This window comes from Berghia stephanieae, chromosome 10, assembly GCF_034508935.2.
Source record: "Berghia stephanieae isolate SIO BIC M18660-M18661 chromosome 10, UCSD_Bste_1.3, whole genome shotgun sequence".
Classification (NCBI taxonomy): Eukaryota; Metazoa; Mollusca; class Gastropoda; order Nudibranchia; family Aeolidiidae; genus Berghia; species Berghia stephanieae.
The window spans coordinates 38,095,691-38,119,768 of NC_088369.1; the positions used below are offsets into that span (position 1 = coordinate 38,095,691).

General features: G+C 37.1%; 1 protein-coding gene across 3 annotated transcripts; it reads right to left on the bottom strand.

Annotated features, from left to right (window-relative positions):
- Positions 1–5,832: 5,832 nt before the first annotated feature.
- Positions 5,833–23,328, bottom strand: LOC144981087 (uncharacterized). 3 transcript variants are annotated; one of them, XM_078929207.1, is made up of 9 exons: positions 23,212–23,328; positions 15,638–15,830; positions 14,953–15,029; positions 13,636–13,738; positions 12,644–12,736; positions 11,823–12,071; positions 10,913–11,013; positions 9,614–9,670; positions 5,833–6,577 (listed from the first exon to the last, which is right to left on the bottom strand). In XM_078929207.1, the coding sequence occupies exons 2-9, from the start codon at positions 15,808–15,810 to the stop codon at positions 6,441–6,443; spliced, it is 990 nt and encodes a 329-aa protein (XP_078785333.1). In that variant the 5' UTR covers positions 15,811–15,830; positions 23,212–23,328; the 3' UTR covers positions 5,833–6,440. The 3 variants fall into 3 exon arrangements, with proteins under 3 accessions (XP_078785333.1, XP_078785332.1, XP_078785334.1); XM_078929206.1 differs by having other exon boundaries at positions 12,644–12,754; XM_078929208.1 differs by lacking the exon at positions 12,644–12,736.
- Positions 23,329–24,078: the final 750 nt, after the last annotated feature.

Below are 24,078 nucleotides of genomic sequence, written 5' to 3' on the forward strand. Positions count from 1 at the left end.
TAAATGCTAACCTTGTCTTCACTGGGCAGACTCTTCGCAGTTTCGATTACTGATCAGTGTGGTTCTTTATTGAACATGAGTACAAGGTGGCTTTAGTAGTGTCAAATAGGAGAAAATTTTGGGGATTTTATAAACGAGATAGTTGAATCTGAGGTTTCGTTGGATCTGAGATCGCTGTATCTGTAACAGCTGTGGTGTAAAAGTAGCATGTCTGGTCAGTTATAAGGTCTAAAGTTCATTTACCGGGTTGAGACAGGCTGATATTTTAGGATGAACCTTTCTTGTATTTTCTTTCTGCTTTGCCAGGCTGTTTAAGTTTAAAACACACGTTTTCAAAGTTTTATCATATTATTATTATTATCTATGCATTGAACAAGACTGAAATAACCAGTAGTCGATAACATTTCTCCTTTTAAAAGTTGATGATTAAATGTGGAGTAAAAAAAAACTACATTCAATTTTCATGATATTCCGTGTCAACTCCATGGCTTCTACATATTAAAGGTTGCCTTATTAAGGACAAGCCATTTTCACAGCTCATTGATGTATAAGATTGCATCAGCTTAAGGAATTAAATTTTCTTTTTCAACAGTTCATGTCTGAAGATGGCATGGAGGATAAAAATGAGATGTAGATTAGTTCTTTTCCCACCTAGAGCCATTAGGGTTTGAACCTAAAGATCAACTTGTCGGCTTGAAAAAAATCTGCAAATAATTTGTAGGCTGTCTTGAACAATAAATTTATACAAAATTTGCTACCACTTTTAAATCCGCATGATTATGACACATATATATAACATCCAGAGGACCTGGATTTAAGTGTAGCCTTCATAAACTCATAGCGTGACAATGACCAAAAAACCAGGTCACAATACAAGGCGACAATGTCAAAAGTAAAGTGTACTCAAAAGTACGACCAATTGAATCATGTTTTCTCAAGCACTTCTAGCTGCAACTCACTTTTCACTTTCATTTGGTGATTGCCACCACGTATTGTGATACAATTTATTGGGAAATGTCAGGCTTTAGGTTAACAGATTCAAGCCCCACAATCAATAACGTCAACCGGGGAAACTTTTCCTCTTGAATTTTGGATCATTAAGAGATTAGTTAGTTTTGGAAATCACTTCCAATGATAAAAATCAAGTCTTTTAACTTGTACAATAAATGCAACAAAGCTGAGATGAGATTATCCAAAATGGTCCAGTTACCCCAATATATCCCATATTTTTCCTCAAAAACTTAGCCAAAATTGGTCACTGTGCTGCACTACATTGTAGCGGACTCCTGGGTTATCCCTGTCTTTTTTTTAGACAAAATTCACCTTACTGCAAATCCGACAGAGACAGAATTGAATCCATAAAATTATTTATCCACATCTCTATTTTCTAAATACCCAGTGATGTTAAGATAGGTATGCACCACTATAGCATTTTCAATACCATTTATAATGGTGTAGCCCAATAGATCACTAAAATGAGATGTTCTGGTAGGAATGAAGGAGATACCAAAGTTTGCTTTCCGCTGGACATCAGAGATAAATAAATAAATAAATAAATAAATCGAAAAGGTCCACACATGGTGAATTTCGTAAAGGAGGGGATCAGAAGGTGGAATGAGTCTTGGAGTTGGAGATCTCTGTGACGTAGATCCTCCATTGCTGCCCTACACGCCCGTAAAAGCAAGTTATGGTGTTGTCCAATAGTGTGTAATCCGAGATAAATCAAAGGACATTTTATTCTTAGATCAATTTCATTTTTTAAAATCTCATGACTTTGCCTTTCTGACAAAATCCTTAAGACTGTCATTGTCACTGCATAATTACCATTGCCAGCATCATAGTTATTACTCTGTATGAATATCGATCTTTGAGGTTTATATTATGAGTGTCTCTCAGCAATGTTTGCAAAACGGTATGGGACTGTAGAGAATGCTTTTGTAGCATTAAATCTTTCCTCTTACGATACCTGTCACAGTTGATGGCATAAATATCATTATGTTGTTCTTATTCCTATGAAGCAATTCTTACGGCAGAGGAAGACTTCTGAAGTTGGTTTGTAAAGTTTGGGTTTGAATCCATGCAATACACCATTGAACATGAAAATATTGGTATATTTTCCTCCAATTGTAGTCTCCATATTTGGCACAGAAAGGGTTGGGGTAATTCAAGATTATCTAATTATCGAGCAGCATTGCCATTACATCTATGCTGTCCAAGACAGTTCTAAATAACTAGCGCTAGGTTATCTATCAATAATAGAATACCCATCATAGTTTAACCACTTTTGCTGTAGACCGGCAGGAAAGCAAGAAACAAAAAATTTCTGTATAAATTTGGGGGAAAAAAATCAAAAATTTCAAGAAGAAAAAAAATCTACATCAATCCTGCTGACTTCTTCCATATTTCTTTTACTTTATCTGAGTATACTGTTGACTTTTCCAGTTTTCATCCATGTTGACTATCTGTTGAATATCTTTGTTCTTCGTCTCCTTCCTTTAGATCTCCTTCTGTAATATTTTCATCTTGTCCCAATCCTTTCTAATTTGTTTCGTCTCATGGCATGTCCTTTAAAGTTTGCATATTTGATGTTTTGTAATTATAGAAAGCTTTTTTCTTCTCTCATGTCTTGTAGCACTGTCTAGTCCATTTTTCTTTATTTTCCTTGATATTTTCTGCAGTCTTCTGTAGAACACCACATGTCTATCTGTTTCCTCCATATTTTGCTTTTTTTTTTTGTAAACGTTCTCTATTCATATGAATTGAGGGTAAACTATAACCAATACATTATTTTAATTCTGCCGGACTATTATAGCTGCTCAAAGTTTTCTTTGTGAATGTATGAAGTGTGTCCTAAGTCAACATCCAAGCCTTTGTTTTGTGTATGATTGAACTTGCGCTCATCCCCATGAAATTAGAAGAGGTTCCAAGCCATTGTTTTTAACATTTCCTGGACTATCCACCAGATTGAAGCCTGGATCTTGTATGTCAAGTTCATTCATTCCACAGTAAGCTGTAAAATCATTCCTCTTCTTAACATAAAACCTTTATATAAACCTGCTTACTCAGTCAGAAAAGATATTTCTGTCGACGTACAAAATGTTGGGACGGTTCCTCATCTGGTAAACAGTGCAGCTTATACACAAAGTGTGTGGTGTGTTTTTAAACCATATATGTTGAGCACAAAAACAAGTCATCCCCTTTCGTTTTTATTTCTTTACGCTATGCGTGATATCTTTCTGAACAAATATTTTCACAACAGTATGTATCACATTCATGTCTTACATTAATTGAGTTATAAGTTTTATTGTTTGTCATGAGCAAATGTGATTTACACACTGATGGTCCAGTCAAGCTAAATAAAACCGCAACATATCATATTTGTGTATTAGAAGACACTTGATTTATTCTGATAGCTCTGACAGGACCTAGAAACATCCAAAGAGATGTCAACTGGTAGTTGTCAACACCTTTAACTTTAACCCAAAAAAATGCACCGTAGATCGTTCACTGAAAACATTAGCTCCGCCCATACCCCCTTACTTGTTTTTGTTTGTTTGTTGCTTTAGGTCTCTTCCAACACAATTGAGGTTTAATGAGAGACCGTTGAAACAAAAAAACAAGCAATCTAACAAAAATAGTACAAATGTAAATCAAAATCATAACCTAAAGATATCATAAGCTAAATTATAAATAACCAAGAACAAACAGGCAGAAGATTTACAGAAAAAAAAATATCCCTTGTCAAAAATACAATCACAAACCAAAGAAGCAGTATAGGCTAGTAAAGAGAAGAAACGACATCACTATCGGATCGTACACCCATGCGAACATCATAGGTATATGATGCTCCCATCCAACCACCGCCCCTTACTTGTTAGACTGGTGTGAGATAGAACAGGGCAAAAGACAGTGATGCAAGCTCAGACTTGGGTCAAAAAGACTGTCCCATTCTCGATTCGATTGTAAATGAACAAGACTTGCTTAACACCCCAGAGGACAAAAGACAATGACATGGTCCACAAAAAACCCCTTAATAAATGCGTGTTGAGTGCACTATTCGTCTATGTGGCTGTCCGTGTAGTGACAACTATCGCTTGGGTGATCCTGTTACGTTTACATTGTTACATGTTATTTCAAGGCAGAGAATTGGGCGGTTGTAATAAAATGTATGCCGGGCTCAGACAATTTTCCCCCGATTAAGTGGGGACCTTTTTGCAATTATATAGAAAAGAATCCTTTCCCTGGAATTTGGTCCAGACTTGCTGTGTTTCCCCTTTGGAGAGATTCCTGATTTCAAGGTCCCACTGTAATGAGCAGGTCTTGACTTTTTGCACCAATAAAATTAACTTAGTCGTTGCTTCAGTTGATAAAAACTAGACATTGTATCAATGTTTCCACTCTTCCCAAAAACGTCTGACAATTTTGGCATAAACGGACGGACCTGCCAACTTGATCTTTTTTGTTTGTTTTAGTTTTACTTTTAAGGAGTAAATGATGACTAATATCCAATTTGCCTTCTGCAGAATTAAATAACACTAAAAAGCTCTGAATGTTACAACCCAAAATTTCCTTTTCATCCTGCTTTATTACTGAACTATGTAGTGCTTTCACAAAGCTCTGTATATTTGGAACCATTGGACAAAAAAATTAATCAATAGATATTGTCTGCTTCTCATAAATGGTCTGAGCATTATCATTATTGTGATCTTGTGATTGAAGCTTGCTTTAGAAGCTGTTGTCTTAGCTAAATTATTTTTCTCCATTGTTCTGTAAATCATGCGGTTGATTGTCTACCACACAACTCTCATTTCATATATTTTTTGTTTCTTCAATAAATGGTTAATGTATTTATACACCATCATCCATCATCAAAATTTGTGGACCATTCAAGTTTAAAAAGGAAGCTGCCAATTTCACTGTAGTCAAACTTGTCTTCAAATATTAGTATCATTTCATTTAGTTATGTAATAGATATTGAAAAATCTTGTCCCACACTATTTATAAAACGTATGCATACACTTGATTTGTCCATTTGATTGACAGAAAAGTATTGTTCAAAGAGTTGACTCGACCACCATAGTATATTGTAGAAATATAATTGGTGTAGCACATAGGATCCTGCAGGTAAATTTACACTCGTGCATAGAGAATGATCCTCTGACTCATCATCTTTATTTCATCCAAGACAAGATTTCACACTTTTTTCTTCAAAACCTACAAGTCTGCTCCTTGATCAAGGGTCCCCTATCCTAGAACCAAAGTTTTGTCTGCACAAGTCAAGCATAAAAGCCAATACTTGACAAGATCATTTCATTAATTCCCAAAAGTCTGTTGCCAAAGTTGATATATTTTTTACATCTATCCCATCAACAATTCATCATAATTTATAGCCTGTCCTCAACAGTAGTTGAAAAGGAAATCGGACTGAAGGGTTGGGGACCCTTGATCTTGAGTAATATCCTCACAATATTGAAAATAAACAGCCCCATGCTGAATCGATCATTGATCACTAAGATTCCCAAACTTCTGTGACTGTCATGTACTGGCATTTTAACACAGAACAATCGATTCAATCAAGTGCATAACCAATCAAATTTGTTTTCCTCTCTGATTGGATTTTGACCCAGGAGAATTTAATTCTTCCTTCAAGAAAGCTCAGTTTCCTTACTTTATTTTCTTTTTACTCTTCTTTATTAAATCCATTGAAAAGCTTAGCATACCATTCCAACATTCGGTATCCAGATTATGATCTCTTCAACACTCCTCTGCTAATTGCTTTTGAAAACCTTGCATCTTCCATCGAGTCAATACATTCACCAAATCAAACCAAAATTTCAAGAAAAAAGTGTTGTTTTTTTTTATTAGGGGCATTACAATACATTGGAACATTGCATGGGATTACAACATAAATCAATGAAGCTTTTTGACTTATAACAGTTTTCTATTTCATGACATCCACCATTGGTTTCTCCTTGAAACGTCCTACAACAGATTCAATCACAATTCTCCACTTTCATACCAAGATTAGGAATTATTGTTGATCCATATCCTTTCAAAACATTTGGTCAGTCTACATTATTTCACCTTCTTTGAGATCTTTCCATTGAAAGATGTGATCCTAAAAAAGCATTCTCGCTATTCTGCCATTATAAATGAGCCAATTTACATATCAATGGTAGGAAAATACAGGCAAATTACTATCCCGACCTATAATGTCAGGATCAACTAAAAGGTAAGTACTAGAAATTAAAACAACATCAGAAATTTCATCTGTTGGCGTCTTGTCTTTACTAGACTCCTAACAATAATTTCATAAAATGATGTCAACATGGTTACAACATTACACATAAAATCAGATGCAATTAAAAATAATATTTACAAGATGAGAAAACTTAAAAACTGAGCTTTCTAGTTTCCGAATGTCTTCCTTAAAATGAAATTTATCTCCTGTAGTCACCAGAGTCCAACCTGGGGCGTTTTCCTCCTGCCCCCTCACGACTGGGAGACCGCCTATCTCCTCTGCTTCCTGAAAAGTCGCGACCTCTTCCGCGAGGTCCACCCCTAGAGCCTCTAGAACCTGAAAAGTGTCACCAAATTATTGTAGGAGAGCATGTTAAAGCAAAAGACATTTTTTTTTTTTCAACAACAGACCTATTTTAGTACATAATGACTCCAATTCAAATAAAAATTAATCGAGGGGAAGCATGAAAGCTGTTTTAGTCACCCGTGACTATCCATTCAATGAAAGCTGTTTTAGTCACCTGTGACTATCCATTCAATGTTCCGTTATAGATTATTATATGGCATTGTCTCCAGTTCTGTTGTCCAAATCTCAGTAACAGTGCGAAACGTCGATAAAAACAATCTATTCCTCAACTGTTTATGAGCGAGGAGGATCAAGCCATCCTGTTGAAATCCATTATCACTAAAATGCTCTACATGCCAAAGATAAGAGAGTATATTCCCCAGTTAACTCCAAGTCATAATCACCGAGGCCCTTATGAACTACGAGGGTCACTAGATAAGTTTGCGGAATCGGGTAGAAGCAATAAATATTGATCTATAATTCTTTTTGCAAACCATAAAGCAATCTTTAAAATTTCCCGCAAATTCACATTATATTTGTCCACATTTTGAGCACAATAAACGAATATGTGATAACATATCCTATTAATAGTGTAAGCAACATGGAGCTCAATAGACGTGATTTTCGAGCCATTATTTATTACGACTTTTTGAAAGGGTTAAATGTATCAGTTTGTTATGAAACTTTGCACAAACTATTTGTGGAATATGCTCCATCAACATCTCAAATTTATTTCTGGTTTGGTGAATTTTAAAAGAGATAGGCAATCCCTCAAAGATGATGACCATGAAGATCGACCTGCATGTGCTGTAACGGAAAAGTCAGTGTCGGCCACAAAGGCTATGATTGAGAATGATGCAATTATCACATATCATGAGATAGAGCATTTAATCACCTAGTGTATGGAAGATAGTGCGCAATCACCTTAATGTCCACCTAACCAATCCACCGATGAACAAAAACATGTTCTATTTTGCACCACTACGCTTCAACTGTTCGATGAAGGTCGATTTCGAAATGTGGAAAACATTGTGATTGGTGCTGAAACATGGATTTATATGAATGACCTTGAAACAAAGCTCCAATCAAGAGTGTGGCTCTTTCCTCGTGAGACCCCACCTCTGAATTTCAAGCGATCTCGCAGCATTGGAAAGCAAGTGGTGGAACCATGACAATGCTTGTGCTCACACTGCCATTGCAACTGTGCAATTCTTGATTGAAAACAAAAATCCTAACCCATCCTCCATATTCTGCCGACCTGGCCTCCTGCGATTTATCTGTTCCCGTTTGTCAAGGGAAAAAAAACTGTGGAATTAAATCTGGGACCCCTGAAGATGCTGTAAAGGCATTTGAAGATGAGATTTCAGGCAGCACACCACAGGAAATGTGGCAAAATGGCTTTGATTCTTGGTTTAAGAGGATGAAACGTTGCATCCAAGTTCATGGAGAGTACTTTGAGAAGTTGTGAAAATTTGATGGTAATGCAATTCCTTGTACCCGATTGCGGAAACTAATCTAGTGACCCTCATACTAAATACTCTTCTATTACAGTTTAATTCTTGCCATTGTTATTCAATATTAATATTCCAGAGCTAAAAAGGTTATCTATGACTGTTAGTAATCAATTAATTACTAATTCAAATTAAATTGACGGTTGATTGTTCTGTATCCTTTGGCCAGTTGTCATTAAAACATTGAAACATCGTCCTCAATCGCTATTTAACTCAGCACAAATCATATCCATATCTAAAAAGAGGTTGAAAACCACTTTTACTTTCAAAGTGGAATGTTTTGCAATTACCCAAATTCAGACCATATTTGATCAGATTTCTTAAAACAATCCTCGTTGCCAATCCTTAAATGAAATGTCATGTTCTCTACTTTGCTGACCCCATTCTTTTTCAACAGCCGATAAAAAATGGTGGAAACTATTATCTAAAGTTGCCATGTTGATGTTGGGTAAAGGCAAATCAAATGTGATACCTATACACCTCCCTTCATTATGCAGATGTGGAGTTTCCTCACTTCGATTATATTTTCTAACTCTTCAAAACCTATGATGAGGACATTGCATTATATTTGCTTCTTGTATTTCCAACTCGAGACACTATGCAAATTGTGGTGTCGATATCCATTCATGTCCTACTAATCAAAATGCAATAAAAAAATAATGGCCCAACTCAGAAAAAAATCCTGTTTTCCTTAAACTTGATTTCATCCTATGGATATGGGCAGAAAGTAATTCATTTTCAAATTTCTTTCAGTGTTATCAGAAGATCCCATTTTTCTTTACAGTCGATGTGGCCTGTGTGACTAGATTAATTATCCATTTTATTTCAACCAATCATAAATTCCTCTCTGGTAATCAAAACTCGACGTGATACTATCATTAGTGATATGTGAAAATTCCATTTTCTCCTTTCAGTTGTATAACTTAATTGTTAGTATTAGAACTCCAATACTTTATCATGTAACCATTATCCATTACATTTGCTGTGGCTGTTTAGCAGCAAAACGAAAGCATAATTGCATTCGTGCTGAATGTTAATGGAACTCAGTGAAATATTTTCTAAAAACTCTGGAGAGAGATTCTGTGCAACAAATGTGACCTATTGTCTCAAAACGGTATTATAATGTGTGGGATTGAACCGGAAAAAAAAAGATTAAAAGTCAAACGACTAGAAATGTGTGATTTCCATTACTGATACCCTTAAAAGACTATATCCACTGGACTAAACAAAGCACGTAAACTTAACCCAAGTTTCTCTCTCTCTTTTTTTTTTTTTTTTAAAACTCAACATTCAAATTTTAAGCATACAAACAAATTGGACATAGTACCGTTTTAAGACTGTGTCACAAATAGTTTCCAAGCCTTTTCTGGAATAGATATGAGGGGGAAAAAACACACACCTCCTCCCTAAAAACAAAACAAAACACAACCAGCCATAGCCATAGAGGAAGAAGTCCTGTAAGATAATGATTGAATGAATGAAAATAGGAATGTGTTATTGAAGTTATTTCACTCACCACCGTTCATGAATCCCCTGCTGCCCCTGTCATCATCTCTATCTCCTCGACCTCGAGCTGAAAAAAAAATATAAGACAATTTAATTCTTTTTCTTGGATAATTATTCAAAACCTCTTATTATCGGGGTTAAAGGCTTTTATTAAAAACTCTCAAAAAGATTTGATATTTTTCTTTAGCTCTTTCAATGTATTATATTTATTTATTGTGACATAGATCACTCATAATAAGTGTTTATAGAATCATGATCTTCACCACAATAAAAAATTTTTTTTTTTTTAAAGAGAGAGAGAAAAAATGAGAGAAAACATTTAATAACAGAAAAGCATCACATAAACTGTCCCAAACAGCTTGTTTTGTTTGTTTTAAAGGGCTGTGGAGCAAGTGAGAGACATTTAGGTCATTTCAGCACCAATAAAAAGAAAGAAAATGGGATAGTTAAAAAAATTCTAGATTTACAATTGAGAATACATCAGATGAGTAAGACAAAGGGGAATGGTTCAAATAGGGAACATGTAGGTTCCGAGAGCAAACTATCACTGTACTTAGTCTGAGATCATGAAAAGTCTCATTCAGACACAAGCACATGTCCCCACTAAGAGGAATACACTCAAATGTTTACAACTCATAATATTCAAACCAACAAATAAATAACAGTTCATAACAGAGATGATTTACAAGGGGAAAAAAAAATACCATCTCCGCAAAACCTAACTATACGTTTGACTTTCCCTCCCATCGAAGGACTCTGGCCAGGGGCAGGACAAACCAAGTAATCCAATTCCAAGACAAACGCAGAAAGCAACTCGGAAAACAGATAAAGGGGGATAGAAGACACATTAAGTGACCTGCCAACTATGTGGGAGGTCAGATGACCCCATCCAGTACCCCAAACAGATGAAGTGTGGTTAAATAGAAAAGCAGGTTTTAAAAAAACGTAAATATCCATATTACTTCCATGAAACATTTGCATCCACATAAAATTTTCTCTGAAAACTGAATTTTTAGATGAAGCTAACAAATTGTCTTTGGAAATTATGTTCCCTACCAATTTCTTTACCTTATTAGTATTCATTTCAAAGCAGACATGTACAAGGCTACAAATTTACAATCTGTGCTTTCTTTAACAACACTTTCAAGATAAAAATGTGTATTGATCAAAGATGGTAGGTCTGATGGAATCTAAACATCTATCACTAGTTATACAAATAAAAAGTAAGTTCCAGTAATATGACTGCAAATATGATATAGAAAATAGCAGTAAGAAAACGTCTTATGAGTTACTTCTACACTCTACTCACAGCTGTAGTCCCTTGAAGGTGGGCCCCTACTGTCATCGAATCTGGATCGCCCACGACTGCTTCCACCTCGACTACTTCCTCCACGACCACCACTGCCATATCTAAAAGATAGAGACAAAAGAAATCATCTTGGTAAATTTTAAGTACTGCATCAAGAAACTTTTCCTCTGAAGAAAAAAAAAAAAAAAGCTACATACCAAAAATTTTAACCAATCTTAAAATGCAGTTAATTTCTTCCAAACATGAAAATGGGTAGGATGTAGGTAAATGTGTCAGTGCATGACATAAACAGTCGGAAGGTGAAAATTTTGGATTTGCATTTTTTTTTCAGTTTCTGAAAGAATATGCTCAACAGAGCATTTTAATCTTTATCTAAATTAAATCGGGTGATTTTTCAAGAAGTTATGGTCAGATGTATGGGAAAGGTATCCAGCAACTTTTTTCCAACTTGAATAGCAGCAAGAAATATTTAGAAATGAAACTAAGCTTTGATATTTCCCGAAGATGTACAAAAAAGGGTTGATTTAATCATTTATGACAAGAACCCATTTTGGATAAAAATTGACCTAACTAAACTTGGCATTATCTCAGTTCACAACCTTTTCACTATCCGACTGATTATGTCATACACTGTAACATATTCATCCACCTTGAGTTTAGACAGATGTAGCCCCTGGACCAGAGGACAAAATTTGCTGTGAACCAAAACAGTCAAGATGTAATATTTCTGTAAGCTAATTTAAATTATGAATTCTGAACATTATTTCAGTATTGGAAAAGGAGATGATTCAATCTGTTTTGGAACTTTAAAAAAATTATAAATCTTTATGACCAGTGGAATATACATAGAAATAAAAGAAAAAGCAGTAAAATAAGGACGCCATTGCCTGGCCTTTTTACCACCACATACCTATCTCCACCACGAGGAGCATCCCTGAAGTCCCGACTGCTCATGGAATCCCTGAAGTCTCCATTCCTGGAAGAGGTTGGTGGGTAATCCCTGGTGCTGTAGTCACTCCTGGGGCCATCCCTGAAATCCCTACCGCTACCCCCTCTGTGGCTGTCGTAGTCACCACCACTTCTAGGAGGTGGGTAGTCTCTATTGCTCCTCCTATCCTCTCTTGGACCAGAACTGTAGGAATCCTTGTACGAACTGTACCTAGAAAAAAAATATTTTTAAAAAAAACGTTTCAATTTTATATTTCATTTCAGAGGCTTAATATTAGCAAAGGTAACGACATGAAATGTCAATTTAAGGATTGATTATGTCTGTCACATTAAAAAAAACCCCAACAAAAACCTGTATTTTAAGATGCATTATATCTATTAATAAAAATTATCACTTTGAATGCTTAAAAATGCGGTAGTACGCCTCAATTTGATCATCAATTCTGAGCAAAAAGTAAAAAAAAATTTCTATTATCTGTTGACAAAAACTTTGGTCTGAACAATTTATGTAAAGATTGTATCTGTTGCTTTTCTGTTTGAGTAAGTAAATCTATTTTTCTGTTGGTTGGGAGTGAAGCTTCGTGGAAAATTCTGAAAATGGCTGGTAAGGAGAGAGTTTTACTTCCCTAGTGTGTAAAAAAAAAAAAAAAAAAAAAAAATATGCGTGTACATTGCATCTTGATGCCACTATACAGTATGCAAATTTCTCACTGGTGTAAAGAAAAAAGAAACGAAAAAAAGAATAAAATCGACGAATCTATCCAGGCAAAATCACCGCCGTACCCAGAATCTCTTGGTGGACTGTAGCTGCGAGGAGAGAGATAATCCCTTGAGCTCATGTGGTCACTATGTCTGGGTGGGTAGTCTCTGTCTCTTCTGTGGGGAGGGGAATGTCTGGAATAACATTATGGAAATAAAACAAAGGAAGACCTTAAAAAAAAATTTTAAAAAGAGAAAGAGAGAGAGAGAGACGTTACAATAATTTTTGAAGTATAGATACTACTCATGGTCTGGAGCCCTAGCAGAAGAAAATAGCGGAGGGCTTGAAATTGAAACAGCAGAAATTTGAGACCTGTGATTAATTTGCTAAAACCCCCTTCTTTTAGTCATTTATTTAATTTAGTCATCAGCTAACAGGACCAAGAGCATAAGTCCAGAGCAAGTTATAAGGAGAGGAAACACAGATCCAGATGGCTCCGGGAAACATCCAATCTTAGAACCGTGTGTTCTTTTAACGTGCTTAGAGCCCATCTGGCACAAACTTTCAAATACTCCAATATATCATGAACACTTTCATGAACAATGATCATCACATTTGACATTCAAATAAAAAATGTTATGCCCATCGTCCGGTTCCTTTTCGGAAAACCCCCATAACAGTTGAGAAAACCCAGATAGGATATTCCAGATCACAACTTGGAACAAGGAAATTAACCCTTAAAAATCTGAACACCAAATAAAGTTTTAATAATTTATTTATGACTACCTGGTCAGTTATTTTTCTTACCAGATCAGTAGTTTTAGAGAATATGATTGGAGAAAAATCAGACCTCTCTGGTGTTAATCCCACCAAAATCCAACTTTTCCAACCTGCACTGAAAAATCCTTTCTGAATTCCCTGGATCCTATTAAACAGAACCCCAGCTAGACAATCTTGAAAGACCCCTGCTCCCCCAAAAAAATAAAAACCTCTCACATTTCAATAATAATAATAATAATAACAAAAACAATTCAAATTGTCATGTGAAACATTACATTGATAACTTAATAGTCACCTGTCAAAACTTCTGCCTGACTCTCTGGGTGGTGATGAGTACATATCTTTCACCCTTGTTGGCCCTCTGTCAAAACTGTCATCATATCTGTCTGGACGACGACCTAGTCATTGAATGAAGAATGAAAAGTCCTCTTAGTACAAGTACATGCAATGATGGACTGCTTCAAAATCCCACAGACAAGAACACAAAACTACAGAAATTCTTTCTTAATTAGAACTATCTCGGAGTGGAATGGGCTGGATGAACTGGTCACCATGGCACCATACCTAAACGATTTCAAGGCCCGACTGACATGGGCCCGCGCTGAAATACAACCAGACCATTGGTTTCTTCAGCGCCAACCATACATATACAGATGGACAATAAAGCCAAAAGAAACGTAGCCCCCTGAGTCATAAGGCTCATTGAGCCAAGCATGGGTGCCTGTGGTCAAAGGACGTGAAACCTGAAATGCTAATGTTAAACTTATAAATGTTGCTAACGCGGATAAGAGGAAATTTTATTTGACACTTCAGTTATATGAACCAATGAGAATTCCAGTATTGTGAATATGCTTCCATATACAAAGAAAAAAAGGTAGCAGTAGCATGCCCGATATTTGATTTTTTTTGTTTGTTTATTGCTTTAGGTCTCTTCCAACACAAATGAGGTTATATGAGAGACCGCTGAAACAAAAAAACAAGCAATCTAACAAAAATAGTACAAATGTAAATCAAAATCATAACCTAAAGATATAAGCTAAATTATAAATAACCAAGAACAAACAGGCAGAAGATTTACAGAAAAAAAAATATCCCCTGTCAAAAATACAATCACAAACCAAAGAAGCAGGATAGGCTAGTAAAGAGAAGAAACGACATCACTATCGGATCGTACACCCATGCGAACATCATAGGTATATGATTCAAGGGTGATGCTCCCATCCAACCACCCGCCCCGATATTTGATAAAATTTTATTAGAAACAATCAATCAATGATCAGACCATCCCCCCTCCCCCTTAATCATTGAATAGAATTTTTGAAACGAGATATTTTCAAGTTACCGATATTGCAAAGTCGGAAATCCTGAATAAATCAAAGTACTGGCAGCACCCATGACCAAGTTTATCATATATATTTTATGGTTGAAGAGAGTGTAAATGTCACCTACTTTGCCTACTACTCTTTGGATAAAATACAGATATATCACAAAGAACTTTCAACAAGACCGAATACACCCAACAAACCAAATACTGTAAGGTGGCCACTGAGATTAAAAAAAACCCTTTCAACTACACAAACCTCAAAAGTCAGATAAAAATATGCAGACTTACTAGATGGTGGCCCTCTCCCTCTGTCTGTGGTGTCATAACTTCTGGACATGCGAGGAGGCGACATGTCATCTCTGCTCCTGTAGAAATTATGAGTACAATTTTACTATTAATCTATTTAAAGCTAACAAGTTATAACTGATGATTCAGAAATGACAACATCCAGTGTCTTAAAGCGCATAAAATATCCAGAAATTCATAATGTGCCACACTTAGATGCTATAATCCCATCCTATTTTCCATAAAATAAAACGTTAAAACGTATTTTTTTAAACCAACATGAGATGAAACCTTAAACATGAATTTCAATCCATATAACTCCTTTCTATAGATAGAACGAAGATGACGTCACCCAGGCCTTTGTTATTGTTTTTTGCCACCCACGTTTGTGAGTAATTCTCACTAAACTGTATTAACCAGACTATAAACGTTTAAGGTTACACATAGTTTTGTATGTTGGTCCGTTATACTTCCAGATGGCAATGAAATGTTGTGAGCTTCTTAGCCAAGCGCATACAATCTATATGAAATTATGTAACTGATCTATCCTAGGAGGTCCAGATAGAAACAAACTGAAAATTCAGACCTCCTTAAAAGACAACAAATAAAAAGATCTTTATAAAACCACTGAATAGGTGGCACAAATTGGTGATAACAAAGGACAACCATATCTGTTAATAATAATTACCTGGGTGGTCCTCCTCTTCCCCTTGAAAATCCTCCCCGACCTCTGAAGCCACCTCCCCTTCCACCTTCTCTGTCTATCATGTAACTCCCACCTCTTCCGCCTCTAAAACCTCCCCTTGGTGGGCCACCTCTCCATCCACCACTTCTTCCCCTTCCTCTGTATTCAGAAGACATTTTTGTGTGATGTGAAATATCTGGAAAAGAAGAAAGAAAAAATAAATAAATAAAATTTTAAAAGATTAAATCTCTGCCAAATTTCTACAAAATTGATGCACTCGCTCAACCCCATTTTTTAAGACAAAAACTTCATATTTTTTTCCATTTTCATTAAACCTAATTCCTCCCATACTTACCATACATGAAAATTATTTATACGAAAGTAAAGCTAAATTTCGGACCATTCCTACTTTGGTAAAAAATTCAAATTGGATTGAGCTCAATGAAACCTATTTATTATAAAGCGCTTTACAACACAATTCTAATGGTACCAAAATTGTGAAACTCAGATAAGGGGAACAAAAGTTATACCAGTTTAAATTCTTAAAAATGTTCTCCTATTTGCCCTTGTTATTTACTGACAGACTTTGTGGCCTGAAACTGTTACTTTCCAGTAGTGACCACCATTTGGATTTCAAAACTGGCCTAAATTGGACGTTGACATTTTAGTTAGGATTATGCTGAAATAAGCTCAGGGATGCAGGATATAATTGCTCTGAATTTGACTTTAATAAAAAATCAAGATATTTTTTTTTAAATTGCGTGCCGCAAATGGAATTTTGATTTACTCATTTCTGATTTTTTATTTTAATTATCCAAAGCTAAATAACCAATTTTATCCACAATCAAAAGAGGTACTAAATTGGCATTGACTTAAAAATAAACATCCCCAAACAATAAGGTAATTCCTCCTGAAGAAAAGAAATCATTAAAATCAGCTCACTGACCCATGGGTGCAAGCAACTGGACCTCAAAAAGCCTGCAAGTCTACTTATGACCAGACATATAATCTGAAAAAGCTTGCAAGATTCACGGACTTAATATGATTATCACTCCCGGGTCATAGTAGCATCGTGATTCAAAAGTTTCACTTAATCATATGGACGTACCCGACCCGATTGTTGGGACCTAAACAAAAAAATACAAAATCCAAATCGCAAAAATCCGGCGACGTTTTTTTCGGTAATCCAATCGGCCGGCAGTAGCCGGCACTCTTGCACCCATCACTGACCGTGGAGTGCCAAATGGACATTTACCAAAGTACCCAACACTTGTCCTTTATTTTTTAATGGCAGTGTCTACGTACATGGTTACCGGGCACATGATGTGTGTGTGTTATTCTCATTTCTCTGTTATATACTCATTTCTTTATATATTATTTCTCTCTCTCTCTCTCTGTGTTATCAGCTCTAAAATTATATAAGTTAGAACTCTTCTAATGTTTTAATATTTCTATCAAATTTGCCGTTTCAATCTCTTACTTAATCCGCGTATTTTAAGCGAGATACAGCCATAAGTCTAAAAAAATGCCGAAAAAGTAAAAGTAAAAGCGTCCCATATTTTCGCGTTTTTTTTTTCCTCTCTGTCGTGGGCGTGGGTCATCCAAATAAATAAAATGACACCTTTGAAACTGCATAACTTGTTTAGTTATGAATGGATTTTCAAAACGAAGTGACTATTCTCACCCCCGGATGCTAGTCTTCATAATAGTATAAAAAGTAGTCCACAATTGTATGTTTAATCCAAAGGTTGTAATGCAGTAATTTGTTAAGTTTCTTGTCACAAGTTGCACAATTAAAAAAAAATTAAAAAATCAATCAAATCCAAATCGCAAAAAGCCGGCGACGTTTTTTTCGGTAATCCAATCGGCCGGGGGGGAGGGGTGAGAATAGAGGCAGCCTTTTCAAAATTCAAAGACATTTTTACTCAGTGGAGATAGGGCTTTGATTTTAGACAAAAATTTCCATCAAAAAGAGAAAAAAACATTTTTCATAGTCATTGTTTTTGATGAATTGCTAGAGAGCCTCGCCTTTGGCCGACCAACCTCCGCTGCACGTCCAACTCGCCTTGAGCATGCATTCACGTAAAATATAAAGATTTTTTTTAAAAACCTACCTCTGTTTCAAAAACTAGCATCTTTCAACTTTCTAAGAAACATTTTGATTTTTCAGAACTTTAGTTCGTTAAAAAATACCGGCCAATCTGACCCGTTGAGTCGAATGAAAACGAAATTTTGTTGTTTACACGGTTCAAAGGAAATGTCGTAAATAAGCTTTCACGGACTTCCTGTGTTGTTTTTACAGTGTCACGTGACCTTTTTGAGAAATTTGTCGTCTGCTACAAATAATTAGACCGGTAGGGGGTAGATATTTTCGTTGGCGAAGAGAAAAAGTGAGTATTATTTCTTGGACTTGTAGAGAGGCCTGGGTCCACCAGCAGTCAAGTTGATTGAATAAAAGAAAAAAAGGCCTTTTTTATCCGCCGCCGCCACCACCACCGTGAGAGTGGAGGGGGGGGGGGGGGTGCATGCCGACGAGAGGGAGACGTCGATTGGTGACCTTGGTGACGTAGACATCTCAAGGATGCTGGCAGTTGCAGTTGCAGGTGTTCTTAACCCCTTAACAGCGAAGCTAATTTTTTGCTTTTAGATAGTAGTTTGCTTTTATCTTTATTATTGTTAACGGGGAATACAGCGTTTCCACCAAGAGAGTAGTCAGACTATCGCAACTCGGACTTCAATTGTCTATAATAGTTTTGCCGTTACTTGTCTTTTGATGATAGAAGATTTGGTGTTAGGTCAAAGATCGAATTTCGCCGCTAAAAGGTTGCATTGCTACTGGGTTTGCTCCCCCCCCCCCTCCTCCTTTTTTCTTCTTTTTTTTTCAACTTAGTATTGTTGATTGCTATTTCCTTTTTTTATGATTAGCAAGTGCCGTAGGAGTCTCACAGGATGCAGGAGTACTGCAATTAACCCTTTGCCCGTGACATTGATTTTTTTTGTTTTCAAATAATAGTCGTCATTTATATTATTTTTTAACGCAGAAAAAAAAAACGTTTCCACCATAAGAGCAGTAAGAATATTGATAAAAAGCGCTTTGAGCACGTTGGGTGGATATTGCCCTATATAAAAGCTCAAGTTTTTAAATTGTAATTTGTTTTTTGTCTTTTGATGAAAACGGTAAGATTTTATTTTTGGTCCAAGTAAGATTGATATTCGCCTTTAAAAGGTTAAGTTGTTTTGTATTTTTTTTCAGGTTTTTGCTTTATTTCAAATGCCTAGTGAGAGAGAAAAAACAAAACAATCATACATGTATCTGCAAACAGCAGAACGTTTTCATTTTACAATGAGATGGGAAGGGGAAGGGATAACACTATGACAAGAGAGAGAGAGAGAGAGAGAGAGAGAGAGAGAGAGAGAGAGAGAGAGAGAGAGATGGGCGGGGGAATGGGGGGGGGGGGGGGGGGATAGTAAGGGGGAATGGGAAAAGATGAAAGAAACAATGGGTTGCCTGATGACGTAGATCAAAGGATTGTTACAGCGGTGTTCACGGTGCGTACTTCGTGAAATTTTAACCTTTTACAGTGACACTGATTTTTTTCTCCAGATTGCTTATGCAGAATAGATCGTTTCCACCAAGAGAGCAGTAGTAAGAGTATATTTCGACTCGGGCTTCAATTAAACTATAAATCGCAAAGCTTGTCTTTTAATGATAACATTAAGACTAAGATCTGGAGTTTGGGGAGTGTAAGATGGAATCTCGCCATTAATGGTTAAAATTGTTTTGATTTTTTTTTAAATAACACACACACACACACACACACACGAGCGCGCGCGGTCACGACAGCGAGGACCATCTATTGCTTGTGTTGCAACGGTAAACCAGTTTACGTGTACGTAGATCCTGAGGCTAGATGCCCCGTTACCGTGTACGTAGGCACTCCCAAAAAAAAAAAAAAGAAAGAGACACACACACACACACACACACACAGTCTCGCATCTGCTACGAACTAATTTTGCGCACCAATTTTTACTGCACTAATGCACCAAATTGCATACCTATCTAGGGACACTTTTTTCCGTATCTTTTTCTCAATAAACTTTTTAAAAAACCTTTGTTTTGCGCGGCAGGCGGCAGGGCACTTGGCACTAGGGGGCACCAACCATTGGACAGACGAAAAAAAAACACGATTTCGCGAGGAATGAATCATAAAAATATTTAGGATATAATTTCAAACACAACTTTTGAAATTCATCAAGGATTGTCTAGTACCGAATGTTTTTTGATAGAAAACAAATGTAGCTTCAAATCTAAACTGCTTTTGACGGTAAGCGGTAAGTTTTTATTTATTTTTCTGTCCAAACGAATGATTTGTCCTGGTTATAGAAGCTAAGTATTGGTAACACCGGCTCAGCTCTCTACTAATAAATGTTTCAGTACCAGTACCAGGACCAGGCATTGTCATTATTTCTTGAGGGTGGAGGGTCGCGGCGAATTTCCCCGTCGGCGAACTTACCCGATTCTACCCTATCGTCGACAGGGAAGAGAGCAAACAAACAAACAAACAACTGTACACATTTTTTTTTTCGACAAGGAATAATTTTTTGGCCTTCGCTAAGACTAAGACAAGTGCTGGGTCGAGTTTGAAACGATCAAATCGAGCGGGTTTTCGATCGAGTCCTCTAAAATCGAGTCGGTTTCGGGCGGGTTTCGAGTCAGTGACGTCATCGAGCAGTGATTCGTTTGAAAAAAAAAAACACGAGCAACTCGTTTGCCACAGGAAACTTCACATACCCCTCCCTCTCTTATGTCTGTGGCTGGCTTGACTGCAGCTGGTTATGATGGGGGCTGCCAGATGGCCAAGTTCAAAATTGGTTACTAAGAAACGCTTTTCTATTATTATTCATTAAAAAAAAAAAATCTTTTATTTTAAAAAAATGAAAAGATAAGTTTATCCAACTGTAGTCGATTGTTTTGTTAATCAAAACAAATGAGTTTTTCAAGGGAGTCAGAATGCTTGTGGTGTTGGGCTATTTGGGGTCTATTTGACTACTTGGGCAAGAAGAAATCTGGCTGTCTGGCAGCCTTGATTATGATCGTTCGTCGCATCACACACACATACACACACACACACACACACACACACGCCATCAAACAGTTGTTGATGGTGAAGGGTTGAGACCCCCCCCCCTCCCACCACCATCATCCCGCTGTCACCTTAACATTTCATATTTATGTCGCGCCAAAAGTTGTCGGCCGCCCCCACCTCCCATAATTTGTCACTGGTCGTCATCGCCTCTTGTGTGTGCGGGAAAGGTCGTGCCTTTCATTTCATTATTTGAAAAATAAATGAACAAGAATGGTGTGTTTTTATTAGGTAGGTAGATAATAATAATATTTAGCAGGTTCCACACCCAGACACACACGAATTGCCCGGACACGATGATAACGATGCCGACGACAATGGATGACGATGATGATGATGATGATGATTATCGTGTTTCTGTTTAAAAAATGAAATACTTTAGCAGGTTCCACCCCCACCCCCCACACGGATAGACCGGACCCGAAGATGATGATTGTGGTTTTGCTGGCTGTTACGGCTGTGATGAGGATGATGATAATGATGATGATGATGATGATGACGATGGCGCAGATGGTGATTATTTGTTCGGTCGCTCAGTGGTACGGTGTCTCTTGTCACAAAATCAAGCCTTGTCAATGGCCGGATGAGTGACAGTGATTGTTGAAAATTGTGATCCAGACGTTAAGTCCGTGTGTCAGGCACTTGACTCAGGTGTGAATGTATTCTTATCTTATAAGCAATGACGGGTATTGTAAAGAGCTTTAATACAAAAAGACTCCAAACAGCGATCGGTACCTACTGTACGAAATGGATGTATGGTCGATATGGCGTGCCGGAGGAATAAATTAAATAAAATATTGTGAAGTTCATTGAGCATGGTAAATCCTTGGAAATGCGCTTTGAACTAATACACCTGCTAGACAACTCCGATTCCAATATAAACGACTGATTAATATTCCCATATATAAACTATAGTTAGCTGAAAATCTTTCTTTGTCGGGACTCCAAAAGTATGGAACGAATTAGACAAAGAAATCAAAGGGTCTTTTAGGAGCACTGATTGATTTTAGATTGATTATTACATTGAAATGTGTTGATATTTATTTTATCCATTATTATTAGGGTGGTGGTGGTGGTGGTGATGATGATGATCCCGCTGATATGATGGTGATGATAAATAAATTAAACATAATTCCCTTTATTCATCCCATAGGGGAGATTCGTCTTTCGGGTCTATTCTAAGGGAAGACTGGAATAACCCAAGCGATAGCCGCAGTGCAGCGCCGCAAATTTAGTTAGGGCAAGGTGACTTGCTCAAGACCACTCAGCGGCGGGTGATCGAACTCGGTACCTTTCGGGTGCCAACCAAAGACCGTACCGCTGCCCCTGATGATGATGATGATGATGATGATGATGATGATGATGGGAACTAACAAAGAATACACAGGCATCTAAAATTGAAACATTCCATATTCAAAGCTAATGTTTTACTTTAAAAAATTGAGCTTTACAATATCCACTAAATGTGATCAAAGCGCTTTGTAAAGGGGTCCCCGGTCAACAGCAACATTTAATATGTAGGACGGGACATGCCGCCTGTTAGGCGATATTACAATTTTTCAGACAAAGACAACGCTGTTAACGGCCAGGTACTCATTTTACACCTGAGTACGGTGAGAGAATGTGAGTAAAGAGCCTTGTCCAAAGACTCAACTATGCACCGAGCGCGAGGCTCGAACCCAGGACTTTCCGATCCCAAAGCGGGTGTCATACCACTAGACCATTATAATGCACGAGAGCCATGGTCGACTAGAGTACTACCTATAGTTACGTCATGACTAGACCACATAGCCGCACTACTGTAGGAGTGTTCATTGATAGAGGGATGCGTGTGTGTCATAGAAATAGCCTTAGTGTGTGTGTGTGTGTGTGTGTGTGTGTGATAGTCAAACTTTAGTAGGTTTAATGAAGTCTTGTCACACACGCGTGATACACCTATACGAATTTCCCTGCCACTGCCACCCAGACACACTAACATCTGACAAGGAGTGAGGGCTGTGGAAGAACCACAGACTACCGTGTGCAAACATTGGCGATTGGTATCGGATGGCAAACTGTGATCGTTTGAATTTGAAATGATTCGAAACACTCGTTACCCCTCCGCTCGCTCGAATCCTGATCGTCTCAAGCTCGTCTCACGTGTCAAGATCGTCTCAAGCTCACAACCCGCTTGATCGTTTTACGATCGAGTGATCGTTTTACTAACTCGCTCTTCCGGCATTGAGATCGAGCACTGACTCGTGGCTTGGCGCTCGGTCGTCGATCGAGTAAAAGCGATCAAATAACCCAACACTAACTAAGACACGCAGACGGCAGAGAGAGCAGAAGCTCTCGGTGTGTCAGTGCCACAAGCATGCTTTTTGCAGACGGGAGTATCTGTTCCCGATTTACATGCACATTTTTTTTTCAAAAACATCAAAGTCGTGAACTTACATGAAAATTATGATTCCAAGATCAAATCTAAAAAAGCGTGAGAAGGATGCGTAAGATTGGTTGCAATGGCGACTTCCTTTTTTAACTTTCCTTTTCTTTCCGATTCTCGTCTTGTCCAGGGTTGCCAGATTATTTTTCAACAAAATGCCAGGGGAAGACTCAAAAAATGCCAAAACACTCAAAAAAATGCCAAAGTGTGTTGACTCCCACCCCCACTAAGAAAACTACTCACTTTTGATAGACAATTTACTATCATATCCTGGTGGCTTGCGTGTTTTCTTTTCTTTCTTTTTTCTTTTGTTTTTTTTGAATTATACTAAATTTCCTGTTGGGGTAATTTTTTTATTAAGAAAAGGTGTCATTTGAAGTATAATATAAAAGAAAGGAAAATGCCAAATGAAAATGCCAAATGCCAAATGATTTTTCTAATGCCAAACGGTTTTCAAAAATGCCAGATTTTTGAAATCTGGCATTTAAAATGCCAAACTGGCAACCCTCGTCTTGTCTCGCTCAATAATAATGACGGGTGCTAATCGATACGATAATCGGTATGCCCGCTGTGTCACAGGACTGATAACCCAAATTGATAAAATTACATACGCTCATGGTTATTATGGAAATACTCTCAAACCAACGCAAAAAAAAAAATATATATATATATTGTTCATTACAACAATTTAATCAACCCCATAATTGCATTCGGTTATCAGACGTACAAATAAGTACACGTCGATTTTACCCGAGAATGGGGGACCCATTATTCAAACTCTTAAGACTTCATCCTCAAGTCCCATGCCTGTCCCAGGCTTCGGTGGAATCCTGACTCCACAATTAAGACTGCATTTCCAATTTTAGAACAATTCCTAT